This window comes from Balaenoptera borealis (assembly GCF_965194805.1).
Source record: "Balaenoptera borealis genome assembly, chromosome: 7".
Lineage (NCBI taxonomy): Eukaryota > Metazoa > Chordata > Mammalia > Artiodactyla > Balaenopteridae > Balaenoptera > Balaenoptera borealis.
In genome coordinates this window covers 11,044,512-11,069,367 of record NC_138864.1, presented here as the reverse complement: position 1 = coordinate 11,069,367, position 24,856 = coordinate 11,044,512, and the positions used below count along the sequence as shown (strand labels likewise).

The window sequence follows — 24,856 nt, the reverse complement described above, 5'->3', positions numbered from 1 at the left end:
ACAAGAGAAGCGACCGCAATGAGAAGCCCGTGCACCTCAACGAAGAGTAGCCCCCGTTCGCCGTGTGCAGCAACAAAGACCCAACACAGCCAAAAATAAATAATAAATAAATAAATTTATTAAAAAAAAAAAAAAAAAGAATGGAGGCGCACCGGATCTCTTTCAAAGTGCAACTTACAGCAGGTATTCCAAGTAGTCAAACAGGGAAGCCCAACAGTCTTTGCACAGCCTGATTCTCTGGGGAGCTAACTGGGCAGGAAGACCACTGGATGCTATCATAAAAATCCATGCAGAAAACAAGGTGGCTGAAGCAAGATGGTGGCCAATGGGAAGAAAGCAGTGGGACAGTTCTAGGAGGTCGCCTCAAGGGGGCTGGTTCATTGACCGAGTGTCTGGATGGAGAAGGTGGGCTGAGGAAAGCAGGGTGTCCAGGATGAATCCAGGTTTCTGGCTTGAGTTGTTGGATGGATGGCTGTGCCATTAATTAGGAATACTCTAGGGAAAATTATCTAGCCTTTCAAAACCTTAGTTTTTTCTTCCATAAAATGGAGAAAACATCAAGTACTCTACAGTCGTTATAGAACTTGGAAAGTTTCATAATACACCTACGAGTGCCTGGAACACAGAGCATGTTTACTAAATGTTTTCCCTGCTACGTGTCCTGCTTCCTCTTCCAGCCTCCCTCCTCCAGCTCCAGGCCTGGTGGTACTCCTGCTTGCAGGAATGAACCCTTTTCTCTCCCAATCAGGCTTTCTCCCCTGCATCTTATCAAAGCACCTCACCTGCCTGAGATGGCATAGCCTTTAGCTTGCTATGTCATCAGTTATTGAGATAAATCACCGTCATTCTCATCTCAATGTAAGTCGCCCTTGGAATGCAGGCTTTTCATAGCATGGAGGGATAACATTTTTATTTTTTTTCAGAAACGGATCAGGTTCTTTTTGCCCCTTGCCATTTTCTTCCCTCGCTTACCCCTTTCCCTCTCCTGCATTCAAGCAAATAGTTGGATCCCTACTGCATCGGAGAAAGGATGCGATAACTGGAAAGCAAAGACAACAAACAAACAACAATAATGACAAAACTCCTGGGTCTCATCGGTGTTGATTTCTCAAAGCAAATCACTCGGGGAATTAAGAAGATGTGAGAAAAGTGGTCACACACATATACACACACCGCTCACGTCTGTCTCTTCTCTCCAAAACCTGTGGGCACAGAGGGCTATGTGCCTCTTTTCCTTCCTAATCCTCCCCAAGGCATGCATGCATGTGTGCATGTACGTGTGCATGTACGTGTGTGTCTATGAGACAGACAGAGAGAGAGAGAGGGGTACCTCCTGAGGGACTGATCAGCGTGGGAGGAACTCCTTTCTTGGATCAGACACTTGGCAACAGCCAGAGTCAACATCCGCTGCTGGGCCAGGCCCGGGGGTGCAGATGGCTGCGGCGTTAGGCGGCTGGGCAGGCAGGAGGGCACACACCTCGCAGGGCCACTGCCGTCCGGGGCTCCACCAGATTGCAGGATGGCCTGGGCTTAGCCTGTCTGTTGGCGTGGCACCCACAGAGAAGTGGAGGTTGGAGGAAAACCCAGACTTCACCATGGGGAAGGAATAAGACCCCATTTCAAAACTGTAAATGGGCTGATTTGAAATGATCTGTTTTGTGAGGGTAAGTTAGTTGCAGACTATATTGTTCTAGAAACTTTTTTCTCAATTTCTAGAGAGTATACACATAGAAGGTTATGACCGAAGCGAAGCTGTGTATTGTTCTTGAGAAAACGGCACAGTTATTTGTATTCTTTTACACGCTCGCCCTCCTGGCCCACTAGTGTCCATGGGTGACCACAGTACATCTGGGCTGTGGGCAGAGCTCAGCCCTTTCACTGAGGACAAACGTAAAGCAGCCCTGGCACCATCATCTGCTTAGTTAGGGACCTCCCTCCAAACCCGCATCCCTTCTGTGCCTCGTCCATCACTAGTTGATTACTCTCATTAAAACAAAGCGATGATTTGATTTTTCCAAGGAGCTTCATTAGAATGAGGAAAAATTAAATTTACCAAGGGAAGGAGGAAATGGTTGAATAACAATATGACAAGTAATTGAATCTTAAGTCCGTGGATGCCCCGGTGTGACTCAATTCTGACACATGAAGCTAGGAATGAGAGGAAGAGTCCTCTTCCAGGCAGAAACCTGCTAATCCACATAAATAGCCTGGTGTTCCTGGTCATCTGGTTCCCTTAGTGATGCGTGACTGGTTTACTCCACAGGCAGAATCTGGTCCTTGCAGAGTGACTTTGGCAGCTTGAGCAGCAGTTACAGACATTACTAAGAACCTACAACACACCCAGTGTGATACTGTAATACCCCCACTTAATCCTCGAAAAGCCAAAGAGGAGGGTAATATTATTTCCATTTTGCCTATTAGATAACAAAGACCTCAGGAGGTTGGAAAAATACCAGACATAGAAAGTGCCAGAGCTGGGATCTGAATCCTGTACTTCTAACTTTTGTATGTTATTTCTACCACACTCATGGTTACTTGTAGGAGGGTGCTTACATCGACGTGGACAAGGACGCAAGAATCCTGCTGGGACCAGCTCATCTGTTTACTGAGCTCCTATCTTCTTGGTGCCTTTTTCAATTCTAGTCAGTATGAGAGGAGACATACTCCTACATTTTGTGAAAGGACTCAAACAGTTAGTGCATAGATGGCCAATTTACTTAGGAATGAATTAGCAATTTTAAAAACCCATCAATAAGCAAAAAAAAAATTTTTTTAAGATAGCACTAAATGCCAGAGAGATTGCAACGAAATGATACCCTAATACATTGTTGATGGGATTGTTCATTGCCTTAATCTTTTAAAAAATTGATTTGGCAATTGTTATGAGTTGAACTGTGCCCCCTTAAAATTCATACGTTGAAGTCCTAGACCCAGTTCCTTCGAACGTGACTTTATTTGGAAATAAGGTTTTTGAAGATGTAATCAAGTTGAGATGAGGTCATACTGGAACAGAATGTGCCCCTAATCCAATACAAGTGGTCTTTATACAAAGGGGAAATCTGGACACAGATACACAAGACGAGGAGGAGGGTGTGAAGAGACACAGGGAGAAGACAGCTGGCTACAAGCCGAAGAGAAGCCTGGAACAGCTCCTTCACGGCCTCAGAAGGAACCACTCTGATGACACTTGATCTTGGACTGACAGTCTCCAGAGTGTCACACAAATGGTTCTGTGTGGTCATGTGTTATGGCAGCCCTAGAAAACCAATACAGCAATACATCCTGAGAATCTTAAAACCGACCATACCATTCGGCACAGGAATTTCTTGCCTTTGGTTGCCTCTTAAGGAATAACGAATACTGACATAGGTTTATGCACAAACGTATATTTCTCAGGTCTTTCCTTCCCGATGCTATTGCAGGAGGCCATTCAAAAGTCCTCCAGAACCTGCTTTACTTCTGAAATTTCTCTGGGAGCTAGAGCAACATTACCAAGAAAACGCTTGTCATGTTTTCCTCTCCTTGTCTGGCCTCCTTCAGCGATCAGCTCCCACACCTCATTCTGTGGACGTCACTGTCTCTGGCTGCTGCCCTGTCGCAGCTCCCGTGCTCTGGGTTCTGATCACAGGCGAAGGTGAAGCCCAGTCTCTCTCCTGGGGTCCAAGATGCGAGTCTGCAGGTGGGCTGGGCCCACAGGTGTCACAAGGAGCCCACAACCACTAAGGACGCTTCCTCTTGCAGCCCGGCCTTCAGGACTGGACCTGCCAGGGTGCGGCCTCTTGCAGAAGGGAGCCCCGGGCCATCGGGCCGCCTGATTCTGAGCAGTCTGGCCACCAGACACATCTGATCTCAGTGCTGATCACGCTTTGGCCACCCATCCTGCCTCCCGCCCACCGTGTGATATTCACGCCCGTTCTCATCTCTGAGTTGATGCTCTGTCAAGCCGCCCACTCACACCTAGAGGCAGAGCCCTGTGCCCCGGCCACAATGGCATTAGCAAGTCGGCCACGTGAGGCGGGCAGATGTGGGACACGTCCTTTCTTTTTCGGATCTGAGCTTGCCGGATGTCCTCTGTAGCGAGAGGCAGCACCGACAGACACTCCAGTACTCACAGGTTGACCCCTGTGCTTTGGAAACTTACGCAGAGTGCGCGGAATTCTAATTTTAAACACCATCTCCCTGTGTGGCCTGTTTGCAGGACTGCACAGGCCGCTGGAGCAGCCCTGTTGACCTCTGACCCTTGGCCCACTAACCGAAACAAGGTGAATATTTCTTGGGCCGGTGTGGTGGAGGGAGGACCAGAGAATAGATCTGACCCTACTTCCCCTGAAGGTGATGAATGGCCCCCCTTTCAAGCCGGGGCCCTCTGGCCCTTTTATTCTCTGCTCTGGTTTTAAAAAGCGGAGGATGGATTGAGTGCCTTTCAACTGTTTACCAGCAGAAGGACAAAGATCAGGTTACCAGCCAGAATGATTCATCTTTTCTCCCAAATCAGAGCCTGTGTCCACAGCGCCTGTGTCCACATGAGTTCATCTTCCGTATTCAGACGGTCAGAGCAGGAGGCCAGGGACAAAGTCCTGGGAGAAAGAGAGATGGAGTCATTAGGTGCAGACGGGGAGCAGCAAGGGCTCTTTTTCTGCCTTCACGTTGGGACTTTAATAGAGTTTTTTTGGTTTTTTGTGTGTTATTTTTTTAAGCAGAAGTGTCTCTGGTTTCCTCCAAGTCGGGACAATTAGCGATGTTTTTCCAAGGATCCCGAGTTGGGACGTGTTTTAATTTGAGAGAAGTTTCCACTACAAAAATATCTATTTACATTTAGAAACCTGACTTTTGGAACTGTGAGAACCAACATTCATATTTGAAGGAAAAAGTGCTGTGGGTTTGAGACACACTGATGCCATGACCACTGGCATTATAAATGCAGGGAACATCCCAAACATTAGAGAATACAGTCAAGTATAGAGAACAGCCACTTACAAAATTCTAGCATTCTGCCATATTTGTGTCGGTTTTCACTATGAAATAAAATACACAGAGACCATGGAAGCCCCTCTGTACCTCCCTGTCCTTAAATCGACGTTTTCGTTCCCAGAATGTTACTATACTATTACTATGGATGCATATATCCATAAAAAATATATAACAAAGTATTGAATTTTATTTGAATACATCATTCAGTAATGAGCTTTTTTCACTCAATCTTATGTTTTTGTCGTAATGTTTCACTCAACGTTTATATTTTGTCAGTAATAATACTGACAGATATAACAATTCATTTCATTGAACTAGTGTAGAACATTTCAATTCATGCATATTGTACACTTCAGTCATGATGATGGGTACTTAGGTGACTTCTGTCAAGAGCCGTGAAGGGTCTGGTGTTCCACCCCACTTACCAGCTAACAAGGCGGCCGCAATCTCTTGAATGCTGGTAGAAGGAATGAGATTCCTGGGTCAGAGATGAGAGACTTCATTATTCACAGCCAAAGGAGCAGCCAGAGTGTTGGCACATTTGTGCTTGTTCCCCAAGACCCCAAACCTATAGGGTGACGTGGAGAGCCAGATGACAGCTGCACAGGTTGCGTTGGGTTGGGTTGCAGGAGAGGACTTCTGAGCTTGGGGATCCTGCAGATTTCGAGCAGGCGGTAGAGAAGCTGCTTCTTGGTCCTGGAGTGAAAAGTTCCCTCATCCTTTGAGGTTCCTCCTTGCAAATACAGCCCTGAAGATGGCTGGGTAAAGAGCAGTCAAGGCTTTGCAGTTTGGGCACAGCCAGCAAGGCACGTAGGGGAACCAGAAACCCAAGGAGGACTGCATCTCCCAAAGCTTCCAAGTGCCAGCTCTTACAGAGGTACAAACAGGCATGCCATTTGTCTCCTTACCCAGCGTATGTGAAAAGTAGGTTTGCTTCTCTCCAAATTGTTTTTCACAGTGATTGTGGGAATTTACGATCTCCAATAGCACATAGGGATTTTCTTGCTTCTTTATCTCCTGTTGAACCCTTGTGTTGTCAGACACTTTAATTTATGCTAAGCTGATGGTTATAGAAGGATAATGCAGGTTGTTTTAATGTTTCCTTGATTTTGAGCATGTTTTCACTTACAGTATTGACCTTGCAGTTTCCTCTCTGTCCTTTGCCTTTTCATGACTTTTTGCCTGTTTTTGTGGATTTTCATTTTTCAGATTGATTTGCAGGTGTTCTTTGTCCATCCTGAATATAATTCTTTGCCAGTTATATGTATTAATAATATTTCTTCTCATTCTATATCTTGTCTTCTCACTTGGTGTATAGATTTTTGTTTCAGAGAATAGTTTTAAAGTTTTAAATATGGAAAAGAAATTAAGAAAAAAATCCATTTACAATAGCATCAGAAAGAATAAAATACTCCGTAATGAGTTTAACCAAGGAGGTGAAAGAGCTGTAACTGAAAACAATTAAAACGTTGATAAAAGAAATTGAAGAAGACACAAATAAATGGAAAGATATCCCATGTTCTTGTATTGGAAGAATTAATATTGTTAAAATGTCCGTACTACCCAAAGTGATCTACAGATTCAATACAATCCCTATCAAAATTCTAATGGCAGTTTTCATAGAAATAAAAAAAAATTATCTTAACATTCCATTGTATGGAACCACAAAAGACTCCAAACAGCCAAATTAATCTTAAGAAAAAAACAACAAAACTGTAGGGATCATACTTCCTGATTTCAAACTATATTACAAAGCTATAGTAATCAAAACTATATGCCAGTAATGGCACTGGCATAAATACAGATACCAGTGGAACGGAATAGGGAGCCTAGAAATAAACCCATGCATAGATGATCAACAAATCTTTGACAAGGGCACCAAGAATATACAATGGGGAAAGAATATTCTCTTCAATAAATGATGTTGGGAAAACTGGATATCCACATGCAGAAGAAAGACATTGGACCCCTATTTTACACCACTCACAAAAATTAACTTGAAATTGGTTAAAGACTTAAAGGTAATACCTGAAACTTTAAAACTCCTAGAAGAAAGCATAGGGATAAAGCTCCTTGATAATGGTCTTGGCAATGATTTTTTTGGATTTGACACCAAAAACACAAACAACAAAAGCAAAAACAAACAAGTGGAACTATATCAACCCAAAAACCTTCTGCACAGCAAAGGAAACTAACAATAAAATGAAAAGGCAACCTATGGAATGGGAGAAAATGTTTGCAAATCACGTATCTGATAAGGGGTTAATATTAAAATATATAAGAAACTCCTACAGCTCAATAGCAAAACACCCAATTAAAAACAACACAATTAAAAATGGGCAAGGGAACTGAATAGATATTTTTCTAAAGAAAATATACAAATGGTCAACAGGAATATAAAAAGATACTCAACGTCACTCATCATCAGGGAAATGTGAATCAAAACCACAGTGAGCTATCACCTCACATCTGTTAGAAAGACTTTTATCAAAAAGATAGGAGATAGCAAATGTTGGCAAGGATGTGGAGAAAGGGGAACACCTGTGTACTGTTGGTGGGAATGTAAATCAGTGAAACCACTTTGGAAAACTACCAGAAATTAAAAATAGAACTACCATGGGATCCAGTAAACTCACTTTTGGGTATTTATCAAAAGAAATGAAGTCACTATCTTAAAGAGATATCCAAAGTCTCATGTGCATTGTAGCATTTTTCACAATAGACAAGATATGGAAACAGCCTAAATTTCTGTCAATGGATAAAGAAAATGTGATATCACACACACACACACACACACACACACACACACACGTACAGTAGAATATTATTCAGCTACAAGAATGATGGAAATTCTGCCATTTGCAATGACATGGATGAACCTGGAGGACGCAATGACATGGATGAACCTGGAGACACAATGCCATGAAATAAGCCAGACACAGAAAGACAAATGTTGTATGATCTCATTTACATGTGGAATCTAAAAAATTCAGACTCACAACAACAGAGAAAATGGTAGTTACCAGGTGCTCAGGACTGTAGTGAATAGGTCAAAGGGCACAAACTTTTAGTTAAAAAATGAGTAATTTCTGGGGCTCTATGTACAGCATGGTGACTATAGTTAATAATATCATATTGTATACTTGAAATTTGCTAAGAGAGTAGATCTTGTGTTCTCATTACACACACATACACAAATGATAACTATGTAAGGTGATGGATGTGTTAATTAGCTTTATTATGATAATCATTTCACAATACATATGTATATCAAATCATCACCTTAAATATACATAATTTTATTTGTAAATTATACCTCAGTAAAGCTGGAGTTAAAACAGTTTGTTTTTGTTTGTTTTTTAAATTTTTGGCTGCATTGGGTCTTCACTGCTTTGTGCGGGTTTTCTCTAGTTGCAGCGAGTGGGGGCTACTCTCTGTTGCAGTGTGCAGGCTTCTCACTGCAGTGGTTTCTCTTGTTGGGGAGCACAGGCTCTAGGCGCGCCGGCTTCAGTAGTTGTGGCATGCAGGCTCAGTAGTTGTGGCTCACAAGCTCTAGAGTACAGGCTCAGTAGTTGTGGCACACGGGCTTAGTTGCTCCGTGGCATGTGGGATCTTCCGGGACCAGGGCTCAAACCTGTGTTGCTCAAACCTCAACAGTTGTTCAGGCTAAAAGCCTTGGAGCTATCCTGACTCTTGTACCTGATATCCAATCCATCAGCAAATCCTGACAGCTCTACCGTAAGCAGCTCTACCCCAGCCGGCCATTTCTCATCCCCACCACCACTGCTGCTCAGCACCACACCACTCCCACCTTCTGCCTGCATTACTCTCTGGCTTCCTAATTAGACCTCCTCCTCCCTCTCTGGCTTCCCTACAGATTCTTGTCCACACAACAGCAGAGTTACACCTTTAAAAACATATTTGATCATGCTATTCCCTGCTCACATTCAGGATAAAATTCACAATTATACCATGTCCTCAAGCAACCTGATTGCTGGCTGCTTTCCTCACCTCATTTCCTCCTTCTCTCCCTCTCTCTCTGTCTCTCAGTGTCTGTTTGTCTGTCTCTGTCTCTCTCTCTCTTGTTCACTGTGCTAAAGACATACTTGCTATTTCTCACATACTGACTGTTCCTACCTCAGGGCCTTTGCACTTGCCACTTCTTTTTCCTGCCATTTCTCTTTCCCCAGATAACTGTACAGCTTGCTTTAACCTCATTCAGGTTTCTGATCAAATATCACTTTATCAAAAATTGCCTTCCCTATTCATCCTCCACTAAAATATATCCTTTCTATCCACTTACTTTATTTTCTTCATAACATTTACCACTACTCAATGGCATAGTATATTTGTTTATTGCATGCTCCACCTATTAGGAAGTAAGTGCCCTGAGGGAAGGCATTTTGTTAGTCTTCTTCATCCATCTATTTCTAAAGCCAGGAACAGACCATGGTGCAGAGTAGAGCCTTAAACACATATGATGACTGAATGAATGAATAAATGAGTAAAGGTTCCAACTGGGAAAAATAAAATCAGTTTTTGGTAATAGCCTTACTAAATTGAGATTTAAGTCCCTCCATTTTATTTATAAAAATTGCCTTAGCTATTATTGGGTTTCATTTTTCCATTCCAATTTTATGACCAATGTGTCAAGTTCCACATAGACTCATATTGGGATTTGGATTGGAAATTCACTGTATTTATACATTAATATGAGGTGAATATCCCCATTTATTCAGGTTTTCTTTTATGTCTTTCAATAATGTTTAGTAATTTTTAAAACTAAAGGGCATGTATGTATTTTCTTATATTCATTTTTGGGAACACTCATGGTTTACACACACACAGGGTATAGGATTTTTTCCTTTTGCGTTTTCTAATTATTGGTGTATAGGAATACATACTTTTAAAAAAAATTTTATTGAGTATAGTTGATTTACAGTGTTGTGTTAATTTCTGCTGTACAGCAGTGACTCAGTTTTACATACATATTCGTTTTCACATCCTTTTCTTTTATGGTTTATTACAGGATATTGAATATAGTTCCCAGTGCTATACAACAGGACCTTGTTGTTTATCCATCCTATATATACCAGTTTGCATCTGCTAATCCCAAACTCCCAATCCTTCCCTCCCCCTCATCCCCTCCCCCTTGGCAACCACAAGTCTGTTCTCTATGTCTGTGAGTCTGTTTCTGTTTCATAGATATGTTCATTTGTGTCATATTTTAGATTCCACATGTAAGTGTTATCATATGGTATTTGTCTGTCTCTTTCTGACTTACTTCACTTAGTATGATAACCTCTAGGTCCATCTGTGTTGCTGCAAATGGCATTATTTCATTCTTTTTTATGACTGAGTAATATTCCATTGTATATATATACCACATCTTCTTTATCCATTCATCTGTTGATGGACATTTAGGTTGTTTCCATGTCTTGGCTACTGTGAATAGTGCTATGAATACTGGGGCACATGTATCTTTTTGAATTTTAGTTTTGTCTGGGTATATGCCCAGGAGTGGGATTTCTGGATCATACGGCAACTCTATTTTTAGTTTTTGAGGAACCCCCTTATTGTTTTCATAATGGCTGCACCAACTAACATTCCCAGCAACAGTGAAAGAGGGTTCCCTTTTCTCCACACCCTCTCCAGCATTTGTTATTTACAGACTTTTTAATGATGGCCATTTTGGCCAGTGCGAGGTGGTACTTCATTGTAATTTTGATTTGCATTTCTCTAATAATTACTGATGTTTAGCGTCTTTTCATGTGCCTATTGGCCATCTATATGTCTTCTTTGGAGAAATGTCTATTTAGGTCTTCTGACTATTTTTCGATTGGGTTGTTTGTTTTTTTGTTATTGAGTTGTATGAGCTGTTTGTATATTTTGGAAATTAAGCCCATTATCGGTCACATCATTTGCAAATATTTTCTCCCAGTCCTTAGGTTGTCTTTTCATTTTGTTTATGGTTTCCTTTGCTGTGCAAAAGCTTATAAGTTTGATTAAGTCCCATTTTTAAATTTTTGCTTTTGTTTCTATTGCCTTGGGCGACTGACCTAAGAAAACATTGGTACGATTTATGTCAGAGAATGTTTTGACTATGTTCTCTTCTAGGAGTTTTATGATGTTGTGTTTTATATTTAAGCCTTTAAGCCATTTTGAGTTTATTTTTGTGTAGGTTGTGAGGGGGTGCTCTAACTTTATTGATTTACATAGGGGTGTCCAACTTTTCCAACATCACTTGCTGAAGAGACTATCTTTTTCCCGTTGTACTTTCTTGCCTCCTTTGTGGAAGACTAAGTGTCCATAGGTGTGTGGGTTTATTTCTGGGCTCTCTATTCTCTTCCATTGATCCATATGTCTGTTTTTGTGCCAATACCACACTGTTTTGATTACTGTAGCTTTGTAGTATTGTCTGAAGTCTGGGAGGATTATGCCCTCTGTTTTGTTCTTTTTCCTAGGAATTGCTTTGGCAATTCTGGGTCTTTTATGTTTCCACATAGTTTTTAGGATTATTTGTTCTAGTTCTGTGAAAAATGTCATGGGTAATTTGATAAGGATCCCATTAAATGGAATACTATTCATTTTTTTATGTTGATCTTCTATTTAAGAATTTTTCCAGTTTATTGTCTTGACTTGGAAGGGGGTAAACAATCATGTCATCTGAAAATGAGGACAGTTTTGTTTCTTTCTCTCTAAATCTTATCCTTCCTAAATGTTTTTATTTTATTGCATGGTTTTCTATCCATAAGACAGAGGCAGTGATAGCAGACATCCATGTCTTGTCCAGTATTTTATTTTATTTATTTATTTATTTATTATTGATGAATATCTTGGTTATATTTGGCACATAAGTATATATATATGCACACACACAAATATGTATGTACTACTATGCACATGCAGAATTATAAATCACTATATTGTATGCCTGTAACTTATATAATATTGTACATTAACTATACTGCAATTAAAAAACTTTCCTCTTTAACAGTATTTTCCACTTTGTAACATGCTTTCGTGTATATTACTCATTTGAATTTGACAACAATCTTAAGAAGTAGGGAAAGGAACATTATTCTTTTTTTTTTAACATCTTTATCAGTGTATAATTGCTTTACAATGGTGTGTTAGTTTCTGCTTTATAACAAAGTGAATCAGCTATACATATACATATATCCCCACATCTCTTCCCTCTTGCATCTCCCTCCCTCCCACCCTCCCTGTCCCACCCCTCTAGGTGATCACAAAGCACTGAGCTGATCTCCCTGTGCTATGCAGCTGCTTCCCACTAGCTATCGGTTTTACATTTGGTAGTGTATATATGTCCATGCCATTCTATCACTCTGTCCCAGCTTACCCTTCCCCCTCCCCATGTCCTCAAGTCCATTCTCTAGTAGGTCTGCATCTTTATTCCTGTCCTGCCCCTAGGTTCTTCATGACTTTTTTTTTTTTTTAGATTCCATATATATGTGTTAGCATACGGTATTTGTTTTTCTCTTTCTGACTTACTTCACTCTGTATGACAGACGACAGACTCTAGGTCCATCCACCTCACTACAAATAACTCAATTTCGTTTCTTTTTATGGCTGAGTAATATTCCATTTTATATATGTGCCACATCTTCTTTATCCATTCATCTGTCGATGGACACTTAAGTTTCTTCCATGTCCTGGATATTGTAAATAGAGCTGCAATAAACACTGTGGTACATGACTCTTTTTGAATTATGGTTTTCTCAGGGCATATGCCCAGTAGTGGGATTGTTGGGTCATATGGTAGTTCTATTTTTAGTTTTTTAAGGAACTTCCATACTGTTCTCCATAGTGGCTGTATCAGTTTACATTCCCACCAACAGTGAAAGAGGGTTCCCTTTTCTCCACACCCTCTCCAGCACTTATTGCTTTAGACTGTTTGATGATGGCCATTCTGACTGGTGTGAGATGATATCTCATTGTAGTTTTGATTTGCATTTCTCTACTGTATTTTAATAGGTATGCTTCTAGTATTATACTATTAGGTATGATGCTTGCTATAGGTTTGGAAGGGCCACCTAAGTTCTCTTATTACTAGCTTGCACAGGTTTTATGATGAAATAGTGTAAAATTTTATGGATTACTTTTTCTTCTTTAATCTGTAATGTGGTGGATAACACTAATATATTTTCTGGGGCTTCCCTGGTGGCACAGGGGTTGAGAATCTGCCTGCCAATGCAGGGGACACGGGTTCGAGCCCGGGTCTGGGAAGATCCCACATGCCGCGGAGCAACTAGGCCCGTGAGCCACAGCTACTGAGCCTGCGCGTCTGGAGCCTGTGCTCCGCAACAAGAGAGGCCGCGATAGTGAGAGGCCCGCGCACCGCAATGAAGAGTGGCCCCCGCTTGCCGCAACTAGAGAAAGCCCTCGCACAGAAACGAAGACCCAACACAGCCAAAAATAAATAAATTAATTAATTAATTAATTAAAAAAAAAAAAGTAACACACTTCCAAAAATAACACCAAAAAAAAGACAAGACTATATTTTCTGATGTTAAGCCCCTTTCCATCTTCAGAATAAACACTGCTTGCCATAAAGTATTATTTTTATACACTGCTAAATTTGACTTTTTAGTATTTTAAGATTTTTGAAATGATGTTCATTAATGATTTATCTAAAATTTTCATTTCCTATAATGCCCTTAGCCAGTTAAAAAAATCCATATTATACTAATGTTATAGAACAAGTTGCTAAGGTTTCACTCTTTTTGAATTCTCTGGAACAATTTGTATGATATAAGGATATCCATTTCCTGAATGTTTCCTAAAATTTGCTTGTGAAAATGCTCTAGATTTTTTGAGTATCATTAGATTTCTACTTCTACTTCTTTAAAGTTTATGATTTAGATTTCCTCTTTTTTCTTAGTCAAATTGATCATATTTTTCTAGAAAATGTCTAACTCATTTAAGTTTCCAAATGTATTAGGAGAAAGTTGTTCATAGTATTAATTTACTAATTTTTTAATCTGTATGGTGTCTTGATTTATATCTTTTTATATTCTTATTATTCATTTGTGATTTTTCTTATTATTTCTATAACAATTCTGTTAGAGATTTGTCTACTTTTAGCATTCTTTTCAAAAAACAATCTTTTGATTCTATTGAGTCTATTTTTTTGTTTTCTATTTTATTTACATCTGTGCTTATCTTTTTTTAATTTTTTCTTTCTACATTCTTTGTGTTTATTCTATTTACCTTTCTCTAGTTTCTTCTGCTGAACATTAAAATTATTTATTTTTAAACCTCCCTGCTTTGTAATGAATATATTTAAAATATAAATTTTCTTCTAAATTCTGATTGAGATGCATCATACAAGTTAATCTGCATTGTGATTTTCTCTTTAAGTCATGAGTTATTTCAGTTATTTTAAGTTTCATTATTATGGCTGTTTTCAAGTAATCTATCTCTATTTTTTGCTCTAACTAAATGGTTCCATTGTGGTCAGAGAATGAGTTCCAGATAATATTAATTTTTTAAAAATATGTTGAGATTTCTTTTGTGGCATATTGCACAAAGAATTTTTGTAAAGAATTTATGTGACCTCAAATATAATGTATAGTTCCTTTTTGTTGAGTATAGGGTTTCATAAAGAACTATCAAAACAAGATTAATGTTTATCAAAATCTTTTCTATTTTTACTGCTAGTTTGTATACTTGATCCTTCTTTTTCAGATGGAGGTAAAGTTGTCATTATATCTTTGTAATTCTGTACAATTTTCCTTCATATAATTCAAGACAATGTTGTTGGGTACAAGTAAGTTCATGATTATTATATCTTCATTATTGATCATTCCTTTAAATTTATCCCTTTTAATACTTTTAGCCTCAAATTCTATTTTTCATATTAATATTGCTTTCTTTTGGTTAATATTTGTATATTTTAACTGTTATTTTCAACATTTCTATGTTGTTTAGATTTTTTTTTAAAGAATTATTATTTTTATTTTTAATTACTTTATTTATTTATTTTTGGCTGCATTGGGTCTTCGTTGCTTCGCGTGGGCTTTCTCTAGTTGTGGTGATCAGGGGCTACTCTCCGTTGCGGTGTGCGGGCTTCTCATTGCGGTGGCTTCTCTTGTTGCAGAGCATGGGCTCTAAGCACACAGGCTTCAGTAGTTGTGGTGCGTGGGCTCAGTACTTGTGGTGCACGGGCTTAGTTGCTCCATGGCATGTGGGATCTTCCTGGACCAGAGCTCGAACCCGTGTCCCCTGCATTGGCAGGTGGATTCTTAACCACTGCACTACCGGGGAAGCCCTAGATGTCTTTCATATACAACACTTAGATGATTTTTGTTATTTAAAAATTCAGTATGATAGTTTCTGCCTATTAGTAGGTTTATTCATCATATTTCTTATTATAGGTGACATATTTGACCTATTTACCAATCTTATCTTTTGCTTTTACTTTATCATTTTTTTCTATGCTTTTCTTTTAAAAACTTCCTTTGTGCCTCTGTTCTACTGTAAATATCTTGTATATTCTTTCCCCTATTTTAATGGTTTCTAAGCACACACACAGTCTGTTGATAGTTATCCTTACTTAATATATAATATAATATATTTGCAACATATATCTCTTTATATGATATATCCTTAATTCATAATACAGTATACATATATATTTTTACATATAGTTTAACATACATATACTTTAACTGTCATTCAACATTACATTTCCTCCCTCTGCACCTAAAAGAACACAGCATCTTGTAAATACCTGTTGAACATCACCCACCCCATGTAATTTTTGTTTACATGTTTATCTTTTTAACAAAAATTGTTAACGTATATATACATTATATATGTATAATCAATAATTAACATGTACCTGTATATGTATGATCAATAAGCAGTTTCATTTTTAACATAATATATCGAGTTCCAACCTCACCCTTGGTCTTGTATACCATGACTTCTGTCTGGGTTCACTTTTCTTCTCACTGATCTACAACTTTTCATGATTCCCTTAGTGAGTGTCTATGGGTAGGAGACTGGAGTAGCTTTCATATGTCTGAAATGTCTTCCTCTTGGCTGCATCCTAGATGCTAGCTTACATGGCATAGGATTCTAGGTAATCAATATTTTCCCTTTGAAAATATCACTCCAGTGCCTCTGGCCTCTGTTTTTCCTGATGAGAAGTCTTCTGTCATCTGGCTGACATCTATTGTATGTTGTCTTTTCTCAATTTTCTGGTAGCTTTTAGCATTTCTCTTTACCCATGACACATGAAGCTTCTGTACCAGGTGTCATGGTGTGGACTCCCTGTCATTCAGGCTGCTTGATGCTTTGAGCATTTCTGATCTGAGGACTTATGTATTTCTTCAGTGCCTAAAATTTCTCAGTTATTTTATCTTCAAGGTAGATTTGCTTCCATTCTCTCCCTTCCCTTTTTTTGGAAACCCACAATCTGGGGACCTTTTGTTGATATGTTTTCATCTCTTTGCTCTCTGCTAGATCCTGGAGAAATGATAGCATTTGATTCACCATTTTGCCTTCAACTGTATCTAGTCTAGAGTTTATCTTTTTTCTTTCCTTTTTTCTTGTAATGTCAGTGCTATACTTTTGATTTCTTAAATTTCTAATTTTTTAATCATTTGTATTTGGTTTATGAATGACAGTTCTATTTCATAATTCCTTATTTTTTAAAAAAATGTTTTATATTTACATATAGGAGTTTTTGTATTGAGTGTTGATTTTATTGTCTTTCTTTAGCTTCAGATAGCTTCAGGTGCTTTGAATTTTTAATATCATCTCATTTTGAGTGGGAAGTTTCTGTTCTGATATGTTGTTTCATTTTTATTCTTCCTTTCTCTTACCTACCTCTCTTTTTCTGGTAGTTTTGGGGTTCCCCACCTGCTCTCCCAGGCAAGGCAGAACCAGTTCTTCTCTTGCTGCTTTGGGGGGTGCTGCCCTCAGGGTCACTGCAGGGATCTCAGACTCAGCCTCTTCGCTAGCCATGGATCTCGATGGTGCAGCCCCTGTCCTCCCTAGGCCCATAGGAACGTACTGCTACATTCCGCCTCCTTACACACAGGGGCTGGAGCTATGGGGCTCCAGGCTCTGTCTCTCGGTTTGCATGTGTCCAGCGTCCTGCAGGAGCTGGCCTGCTGCAGGACTAGATGCTCAGCAAGCCCGTTCTTCTTCTGCCCTTCAGAACCCTGGCTGGTCCTGCCTATTTGGTTTACTTGGCTTGTGTCTGTCTGTCAGCGCCTTGTGTCCGGCACAGAGGCGGATGCACCCAAGGACCACATGCCTCGTGCCATTTTGAATAGAAGAGCAAGATCATTTACCCTAAACGTTTGCCAACATTAGGCCCTGTCCTTCATCGAGGGGCATCCCAGGAAGCCATGCAGGCATTGAAGCCAGTAAAGCACATGGCTGCCCGTTGTCAACTGCAGTTGACAAGGCAAGTCAAGAGTGATGCCCCGCGTGTCCTCACAGCCACTTCCACAAGGTTCCACCCAGGGAGCTTGTTTCAAGTCAGTGCTGGAAGAGTGTTTCCTGCTGAAGGACTTTCCAGCAGGGGTACCTTTTGATCATGGCCACCAGCAGCTGGATTTCAGCGATTTATTTTCCTCCTGGTTGTCGTTTGCTTTCTCCTCTATGACTTTTATTTCCTCATCTTGTTCCTTAATTACGCTGTAGTGCTGACAGTTTTCTTTATACATCATCTCAACATTTCTTTTTATGGAGAGAGGCAAGTATAAAGAGAAACAGAAAAACAGAACTCACTCCCCTTGGCAATATTAAGGGTTAAATTTTTTTTCTATGATTGAAGTTAATGCATTGAGATATAATCAACATATAACATTATATTAGTTTCAGGTGTACGCATAATGATCTGATATTTGTATATATTGCAAAATGATCACCACAATAAGTCTATTCAGCATCCATCACGTCACATAGACACAATTTTTTTTCTGATGATGAGAATTTTTAAGATCTGTTCTCTTAGCAACTTTCAAATATACATCTCTATTAATGACAGTCACTATGCCATACATTATATTCCCATGACTGACATATTTAATAACTGGAAGTTTGTAGCTTTTGACCATTTTGACTACCCCCCCACCCCCGACTCCCTGTCTCTGGCAACCACCAATCTGTTCTCTGTAATTTTTTTTTTGAAGATTCCACACATAAGTGTAATCACACAGTATTTGTCTTTCTCTGTCTGACTTACTTCACTTAAAAGTGTTTTAATAAAAACAAAAATTAAACCTGTAAGCTGTTTTTCCAGTTTTCTCACATGTGACTATACCGTCAGACTCACAGAAAATGCCACGTTTCCTTATTCCCTTCCAGCCAAGTGCTGATGCTACTGTGAGGTTCCCAGCCTGTGACATGGGAGCGGGACCCCAGGTTAAGGGACAATGGCTCTCAGAATGCATGTTAAGACTGGAGGTGAGAGAACCCAATCAGCCTTGCCGAGCAGCACCCCGGCGGGCCCCCCCCACCCCGCCAGCTGGGAGTTCAGCAAGAAAATAATTAGATATTCAGGATGGGATGAAATGAAAGGCCCTTTTGAGGAAACAACACTGTTTCTCAGAGAATTAGGGAAATGCCTGTGGGAATAGCACTTTCAGAGGGGCCAGGGGACAGAGTGAATTTCAGAGGGTCTATGCATCTGGCTCTGAGGCCACTCCCCTCCCCTCCCAGCTGGTTCTCAGAGCAAGGAGCCTTGGGACCTTGACAGCTTTCTGGAAAAACCAAACAGTTGCGTATGCAGAATTTCATTGGCATCAGATCACTTTTGTACCAAGGAGGTCATGTAGTCCTTCTCCAACACCCTGGGGGAATATTTTCATTGTGTTTGTCCTGCAGAAAAGTTGCAGATTAACTCACACTTTTCTAGGGCCAACTGTGAGCCAGAAACTCAATAAAAACAATGAATTCATCTTCCTCTGCCAGCAGGGGAGGTAAAAGAGGTGTCCACATTTTATAAACGAGGAAACCACATCTCCTGGAAATTGGGAGTTGCTCAAAATTGACACAATGTGGAGGAAGGGCCCTGACCTTGGCCTCTGACCCCACAGGCTCTGCACCTTCCACCCCTATGCAACGCTACCTGCCAAAAATGTGTGATATTCCAAAGTTCTAAAACTGCCAGCTCAACCAATTATTCACAACCATCACTAAACACCACCATGACTAGTTGGGGTATAGGTGTAGCACGTTAGTGCAATAATACCTCTGTTTCTCAAGGTTGTGTTGGGAAGTTCCTTTTACACCTTTCCCAGTGATTGGTTCCCAATTAATTTCCCCAAACAGATCCTTCTCCCACGTCCACTTGCCCAGTGGCTCTGCCGATGACACTTTGATTTTTGCGGATTGAGACTCCTTTCAGACTTCTGGCCTCCAGAACTGTGAGATAATGAATTTGTCATTTTAAGCCACTTAGTTTGCTGTAACTTGTTACAGCAGCAATAAGAGACTATTGTACTTACAGAAAGTGCCTAGCAGGGGCCTTGTCAAGAAAAAGCTTCCATGCGTGGCACTGGCATCTTTTCCATTATCACACCATTGTGGGCTTAGGTACCCAGAAGTCAAAGTGGAGCATTCTTTAACATACTTCAATTTTAAGACCACCCCGATCCCAAAGCATACATCAACCCCCTCTTCCCTGCCACGCAGATTGACAAGGAAGAGCCAGCAGTGCAGCTCCAGTGCACGCTTACCTGTACTAACCTGTGCCACACACATCATGGCCAAGGTGACAGTCTGTCCATCTTGCCTGTTCTGGGGCTGGGCCTGCCCTGCCTCATCCTGAAGTTGTCTGTTGGCTTCTTGCTTCCCCTGCTGGAATAGGTGTCCTTGAAAAGGGGTCACACGTGTCTTCTCATCCTTGTGTCCTTCACAGATATTTGCAAACAGTGGGTGCTCAACAAATAGTTCTGGAATGAATGAATCAGTGAAAAAAGTCTGTCAACCCACAGCCCATGGAATGAAACAAAACATCATTTGACGGGGATATATTTCACGGCGTCTTGAGACTTCACTGGGGGAAAGGAGGAGTGTTCGGTGACTGGGACACCTCTTTTCACCTACCACACGCCAGGCGTCATGGCTATGCAGGGGTCTGCCACATCTGGACACCCTCTCATTATTCATACGTGTAAACATGGGGCAACATCCCAAGTAAATTAGCCTATCAGTCATGAATTTTACTGTCGGAGGAGACCTCCAATTCTCAAACACGTAAATGCACACAGAGAATAACATACGAGTTTCAATCACAGCAGAGTTGCCATTTGCCGTCAGGCACTGTGCTATGTGCTTTACATGCATTATCGTGGATTCTCATAAACTTCTTTGAGGCAGATTTCACTTCACTCCCATTTTGCCCATACGGTAACTGTGCTGTAAGGCGATCGTGCGCCTTGCCCAGGGTTCTGCGTAATAAGGGACGACGCTGAAGGTCTCCCAGCTCTGCCTGACTCCAGCCTCCCCCAGTCTGCAGCCCGGTCTCTCCAGACCCACAGCATGGAATGTGTTTCCCTGGGCGCCAGAGGCATGTCCCTACCATCCATCTGCTGCCACCTTTTTTTAATGCACTCTAAACCCAGCATTTTGAAACTATTTTGAATCCAAAAATATGAGCATGCACTCCAAATTCAGTAATCTCCTTAGCAAATTCTGATCTGAGCATATAGGTTTTTAAATGGATTCAAAACAGCAGCCCGGCTGACTTCAAGGATTTAGTTTGAATAACCATTTTATACGGAATTATTAAGTCAAGAAAATGAGCGTTATTAATTTTGCAAGATTCAATTTTTAACTTTACAAAATGAAGGCTTTATTTTAAAAACCTGCTTTAAATATCAGAATTCTATCCTGGTCCATTCAATTGCATGTATTATATTTATGTGATAACTTGCAGGAACAGACTGGATAGACTAGAAATTCCACGAAATAAAATTTAGTCTTTTGATACTCAAGCCGATTCAGTAAAACTAATAAACAAATATAACAATACATAGCTTTAGGGCAACTGGCAAATGAAGCATTTGGGAAACCTGCAGAGTTGGAATCCTACCCCCATCTCAACTGTCAGAATGGTCATTTTGAGTAACCGTCTGATGACAGATAAGCCTTGATTTGTAACCCCAGTTTCCCATTTATTTGTTGTGTGAACTGGAATAATTAACAGCTTCCTGGAACCTTGTCTTTTCTCACGTGTAAAACCAGGAGGTCTGCTAAAATTGGCTGTTGTGTAGCTTAAGTACATTAGTGTTTGTAAGCACCCTAGCACAGCACCAGGCCATCGTAAGTCCTCAATGCCTGATGACTAAAATGAAAAAAAAAAAAATATTCTTGGACCGAAACAAATTCCAAATCAATCTGATATAAAATAGCAGAGGAAAAACAAATCATTGTCATGCTCTCGGGATGAAAAGCCTCTGTAAAGCACAACCCCAAAAGTGAAGCAAAAACAGCCATGTGTATAAGCACATTTAAGTTTGAGACTTCTGTGCATCTAAGGTTCTCCCCTGGGAGGTAGGATTGCCTAGTGGTTAAACATCGCCCAAGTTAACATATTAGCTTCACCACCTCATAGCTGTGTGATCCAGGACAAGTTAATAATAAAACCTACTTCACAGGGCTGTGTGATGATTAACTAGTTAATATTTATAAAGAACTTAGTGCCTGGCATGTGGCAAGCAATAAAAAATATAGTTTCTTAGTATTAGCTATCAACAGAAATAAATTTAGGAGGCAAAAATGGACTAGATAGAATACTTAAAATTCTGACAGACATGGGCTCATGATTCGTATGTTGGGGATTAGGGTAGAATGAGGTCATATGGGTGGGGCCCTAACCCAGTCTGACTGGTTTCCTCACATGAAGAGGAGATTAGGACTCAGACACACACAGATGATAGATGACGTGAGGACATGGGAAGAAGACAGCCGTCTACACGCCAAGGAGGCCTCAGGAGAAACTAACCCCGCTGACACCTTGATCTCAGACTTCCAGCCTCCAGCACTGTGAGAAAATAAACTTCTGTCATTTAAGGCACCCTATCTGTGGTACTTTGTGATAGCAGCCCTAGCAGGCTAATACACTTACTAAATAAAGATCTCTTAAAATCAGACCAAAAGGTAAATATTGCAAATACATGAACAAGCAATATACTAAAAAAAAAAAAAAAAAAAATAGTGGTCAGCAAAAATAAAAAATAAGTTAAACTTCACTAATTATCAAAGGAATGTGAATTCCAGCAATGAGCTAGTAGTTATTAAGACTGAACAAGATGAAGAAGAAAGATAATCCCCAATCTGGATCACCATTGAAAAGAGGGGGAAACTCTCTCATTGCTGGTGGGAAAATAAATCGGAAAAATCTTTCTGGAGGGCCATTCAGCAACGGTTATCAAAGTTTTATCTACCAAATGCATTCTATCCGATCTTGCAAGTTGTTTATTTAGGTTTTTTCCCTAAGGATATAGTAGGACAGGTAAGCAATCCTTTGCTCTGCTGCTGTCCGCCCAGGCACAGAGACCTCTGCTGCTGCCCTCTGCCACTGCCACGGTCCGAGCGCACGACAAGGACTGCAAGGCAGCTGCGTACCCACCATCTTTCACACTGTTCTTCTAGTTTTGACTTACGGCCTTTTTTCTTCCTTAGGCACAGACATGTGTCTCTGGGCTGGAAGTAGGAACGACACCACCAAGCTTGCTCAGGATCACTATTTCTTTTTTTTGTTTTTTGAATGGGAGACAATATTTGCAAACCATACATCTTTTTTTTTTTTTAAGTTACTCCCTTCTTTTTTTTTTTTTAATTAATTAATTTATTTATTTATTTTTGCCTGTGTTGGGTCTTCGTTTCTGTGCGAGGGCTTTCTCTAGTTGTGGCAAGCGGGGGCCACTCTTCATCGCGGTGCGCGGGCCTCTCACTGTCGCGGCCTCTCTTGTTGCGGAGCACAGGCTCCAGACGCGCAGGCTCAGTAGCTGTGGCTCACGGGCCCAGTTGCTCCGCGGCATGTGGGATCTTCCCAGACCAGGGCTCGAACCCGTGTCCCCGGCATTGGCAGGCAGATTCTCAACCACTGCGCCACCAGGGAAGCCCAGGATCACTATTTCTTAAACAGCTTTATTGAAGTATATTCAACAAACAAACTGCAGCTGTTTACAGTATACTATTTGGTATATACACACCTGTAAAACCACCATCACAATCAAGATAGTAACACAGCCATCACCCCCAAATGTTCCTTTGTGTCTCCTTGTGACCCCTCCTTCCAGCAGCCCCACCTCCAGCCCAGGCAGCCATGGATCTGGTTTCTGTCACCACCCATTAGTTTGCATTTCCTAGAATTCTGTATGAATAGAATCATTCAGTCAACACTCCATTTCTGTCTGGCTGCTTTCACTCAGCCTAAGTATGGTGGGATCCTTCCATGCTGTAGCATGCATCAATAGTTCATTCCTTTTTATTGCTGAGGATGTGTATGTATGGATGTGCCACAGTTTGTTTATCCATTCACCGGTTGATGGAATTCGTGTTGCTTGCAGCTGGGAGCTATTACAGATGAAGCTATAATGAACATTGGTGTGCAGATCTTTATAAGGGCACATGCTTTCATTTATCCTAGGTAATCACCTGGGGGTGGAATGGTCGGCTCCTAACTGTTTAATAAACTGCTTCCAGATAAGACAGAGTGATCAAGACTGGATTTACCCTCCTGCCTGAAACAGCTAAAAAAAAACTACAGAAAAAAATACATGAAACAATGGTTATCAAGACACTGGACATCAGTGACAAAGGCCAGTAATTGCTGAGAGGCAGTAAATAAGCAAGATGAGCCCCGTGATGGCTCCAGTCACACTGTGTGAGGGTTTCCAGGCTGCAGCACAAGAAAGGGGGAACCAGGCAGGCCCAGCAGATTCCTTGAGCTAGAAGATGGAGATGAGGGTCTAGGGGTTCAGGAAGCTGGAGTTAGCAGGAGAGAGGGCCAGAGAGAAAGCTCCAGATATGCAAGGGTCCCCTTTGAGTAGATATCAGAATACAGATTGGAGAGTGCATGACAGGAAACTCTGGAGGTCTGGGGAAATAGATGCAGAACAGACACACATGTTAGAGTTAGCAGGTATAGACACTAAAAGAGTTATTTAAGTAGAGATATGGAAGATATGTTTTTTTAAAAACCAGTGAATTGAACTTCTAGAAATGAAAACTATAATGTGTGAGATTGATATATATATATATATACACACACACACACACACATATGCTGGCTGGGACTCAGGGAAGATTAGACACTGCAAAAGAAAGAATTAGTCAACTTGAGTATATAGACATTCAAAATATTCAAAATGAAACACAAAGAGAAAAAAAAAAAAGATTGTTTTAAATGACAAGAATACCAGTGAGGCGTAGGACAATTTCAAGTGTCTGACAGGTAGTCACACCAATGAGAGTGAAGGGGGTAGGTCAGGAAAAATACTTGAAGAAATAACGTCCCCAAATTTCCCAGTCTTCATGAAAACTTTAACTCCCAGATCCAAGCAAAAGCTGAGCGTCATAGACATGAAGAAAACCACACCAAAAAAATCAAATTGCCCAAAACCAGCAATAGAGAGAAAAATCTTAAAAGCACCTAGAGAGAAAAGACACTTTACAGGGAACGAAGATAAGGATACAGTGACACAAAAACAGATGAAACTGTGAGGAGACACAGACAGCACCACGGTCTCAGAGGGCGACTTCCACCCCTGCCGGGGAGTGAGAGGACAGGCAGGCAGAGGAGCCGGTGCAGGGGGCTGGACGACCCCGTCAGCCACCCTGACCCAGACGGCGACAGACTCTGCGCCCTTCACCAACTTACACCACACTG

At 40.7% G+C, this 24,856-nt stretch overlaps 1 protein-coding gene across 25 annotated transcripts in view; it reads right to left on the bottom strand.

The window, feature by feature from the left end:
* Nucleotides 1-24,856, bottom strand: part of LOC309632299 (small ribosomal subunit protein uS3m) — a 173,823-nt gene that overhangs the window by 90,677 nt on the left and 58,290 nt on the right. For 19 of the 25 annotated variants that reach the window (XM_082399674.1, XM_082399654.1, XM_082399650.1 and 16 more), the window contains one exon: nucleotides 19,705-19,910. In XM_082399674.1, coding sequence (XP_082255800.1) covers nucleotides 19,705-19,910 — 206 coding nt within the window. Of the gene's footprint in view, nucleotides 1-4,461; nucleotides 4,578-6,239; nucleotides 6,278-9,872; nucleotides 17,692-19,694; nucleotides 19,911-24,856 lie in introns of those variants that run through there. The other 6 variants (XM_082399663.1, XM_082399659.1, XM_082399661.1 and 3 more) reach the window with 5 other exon arrangements.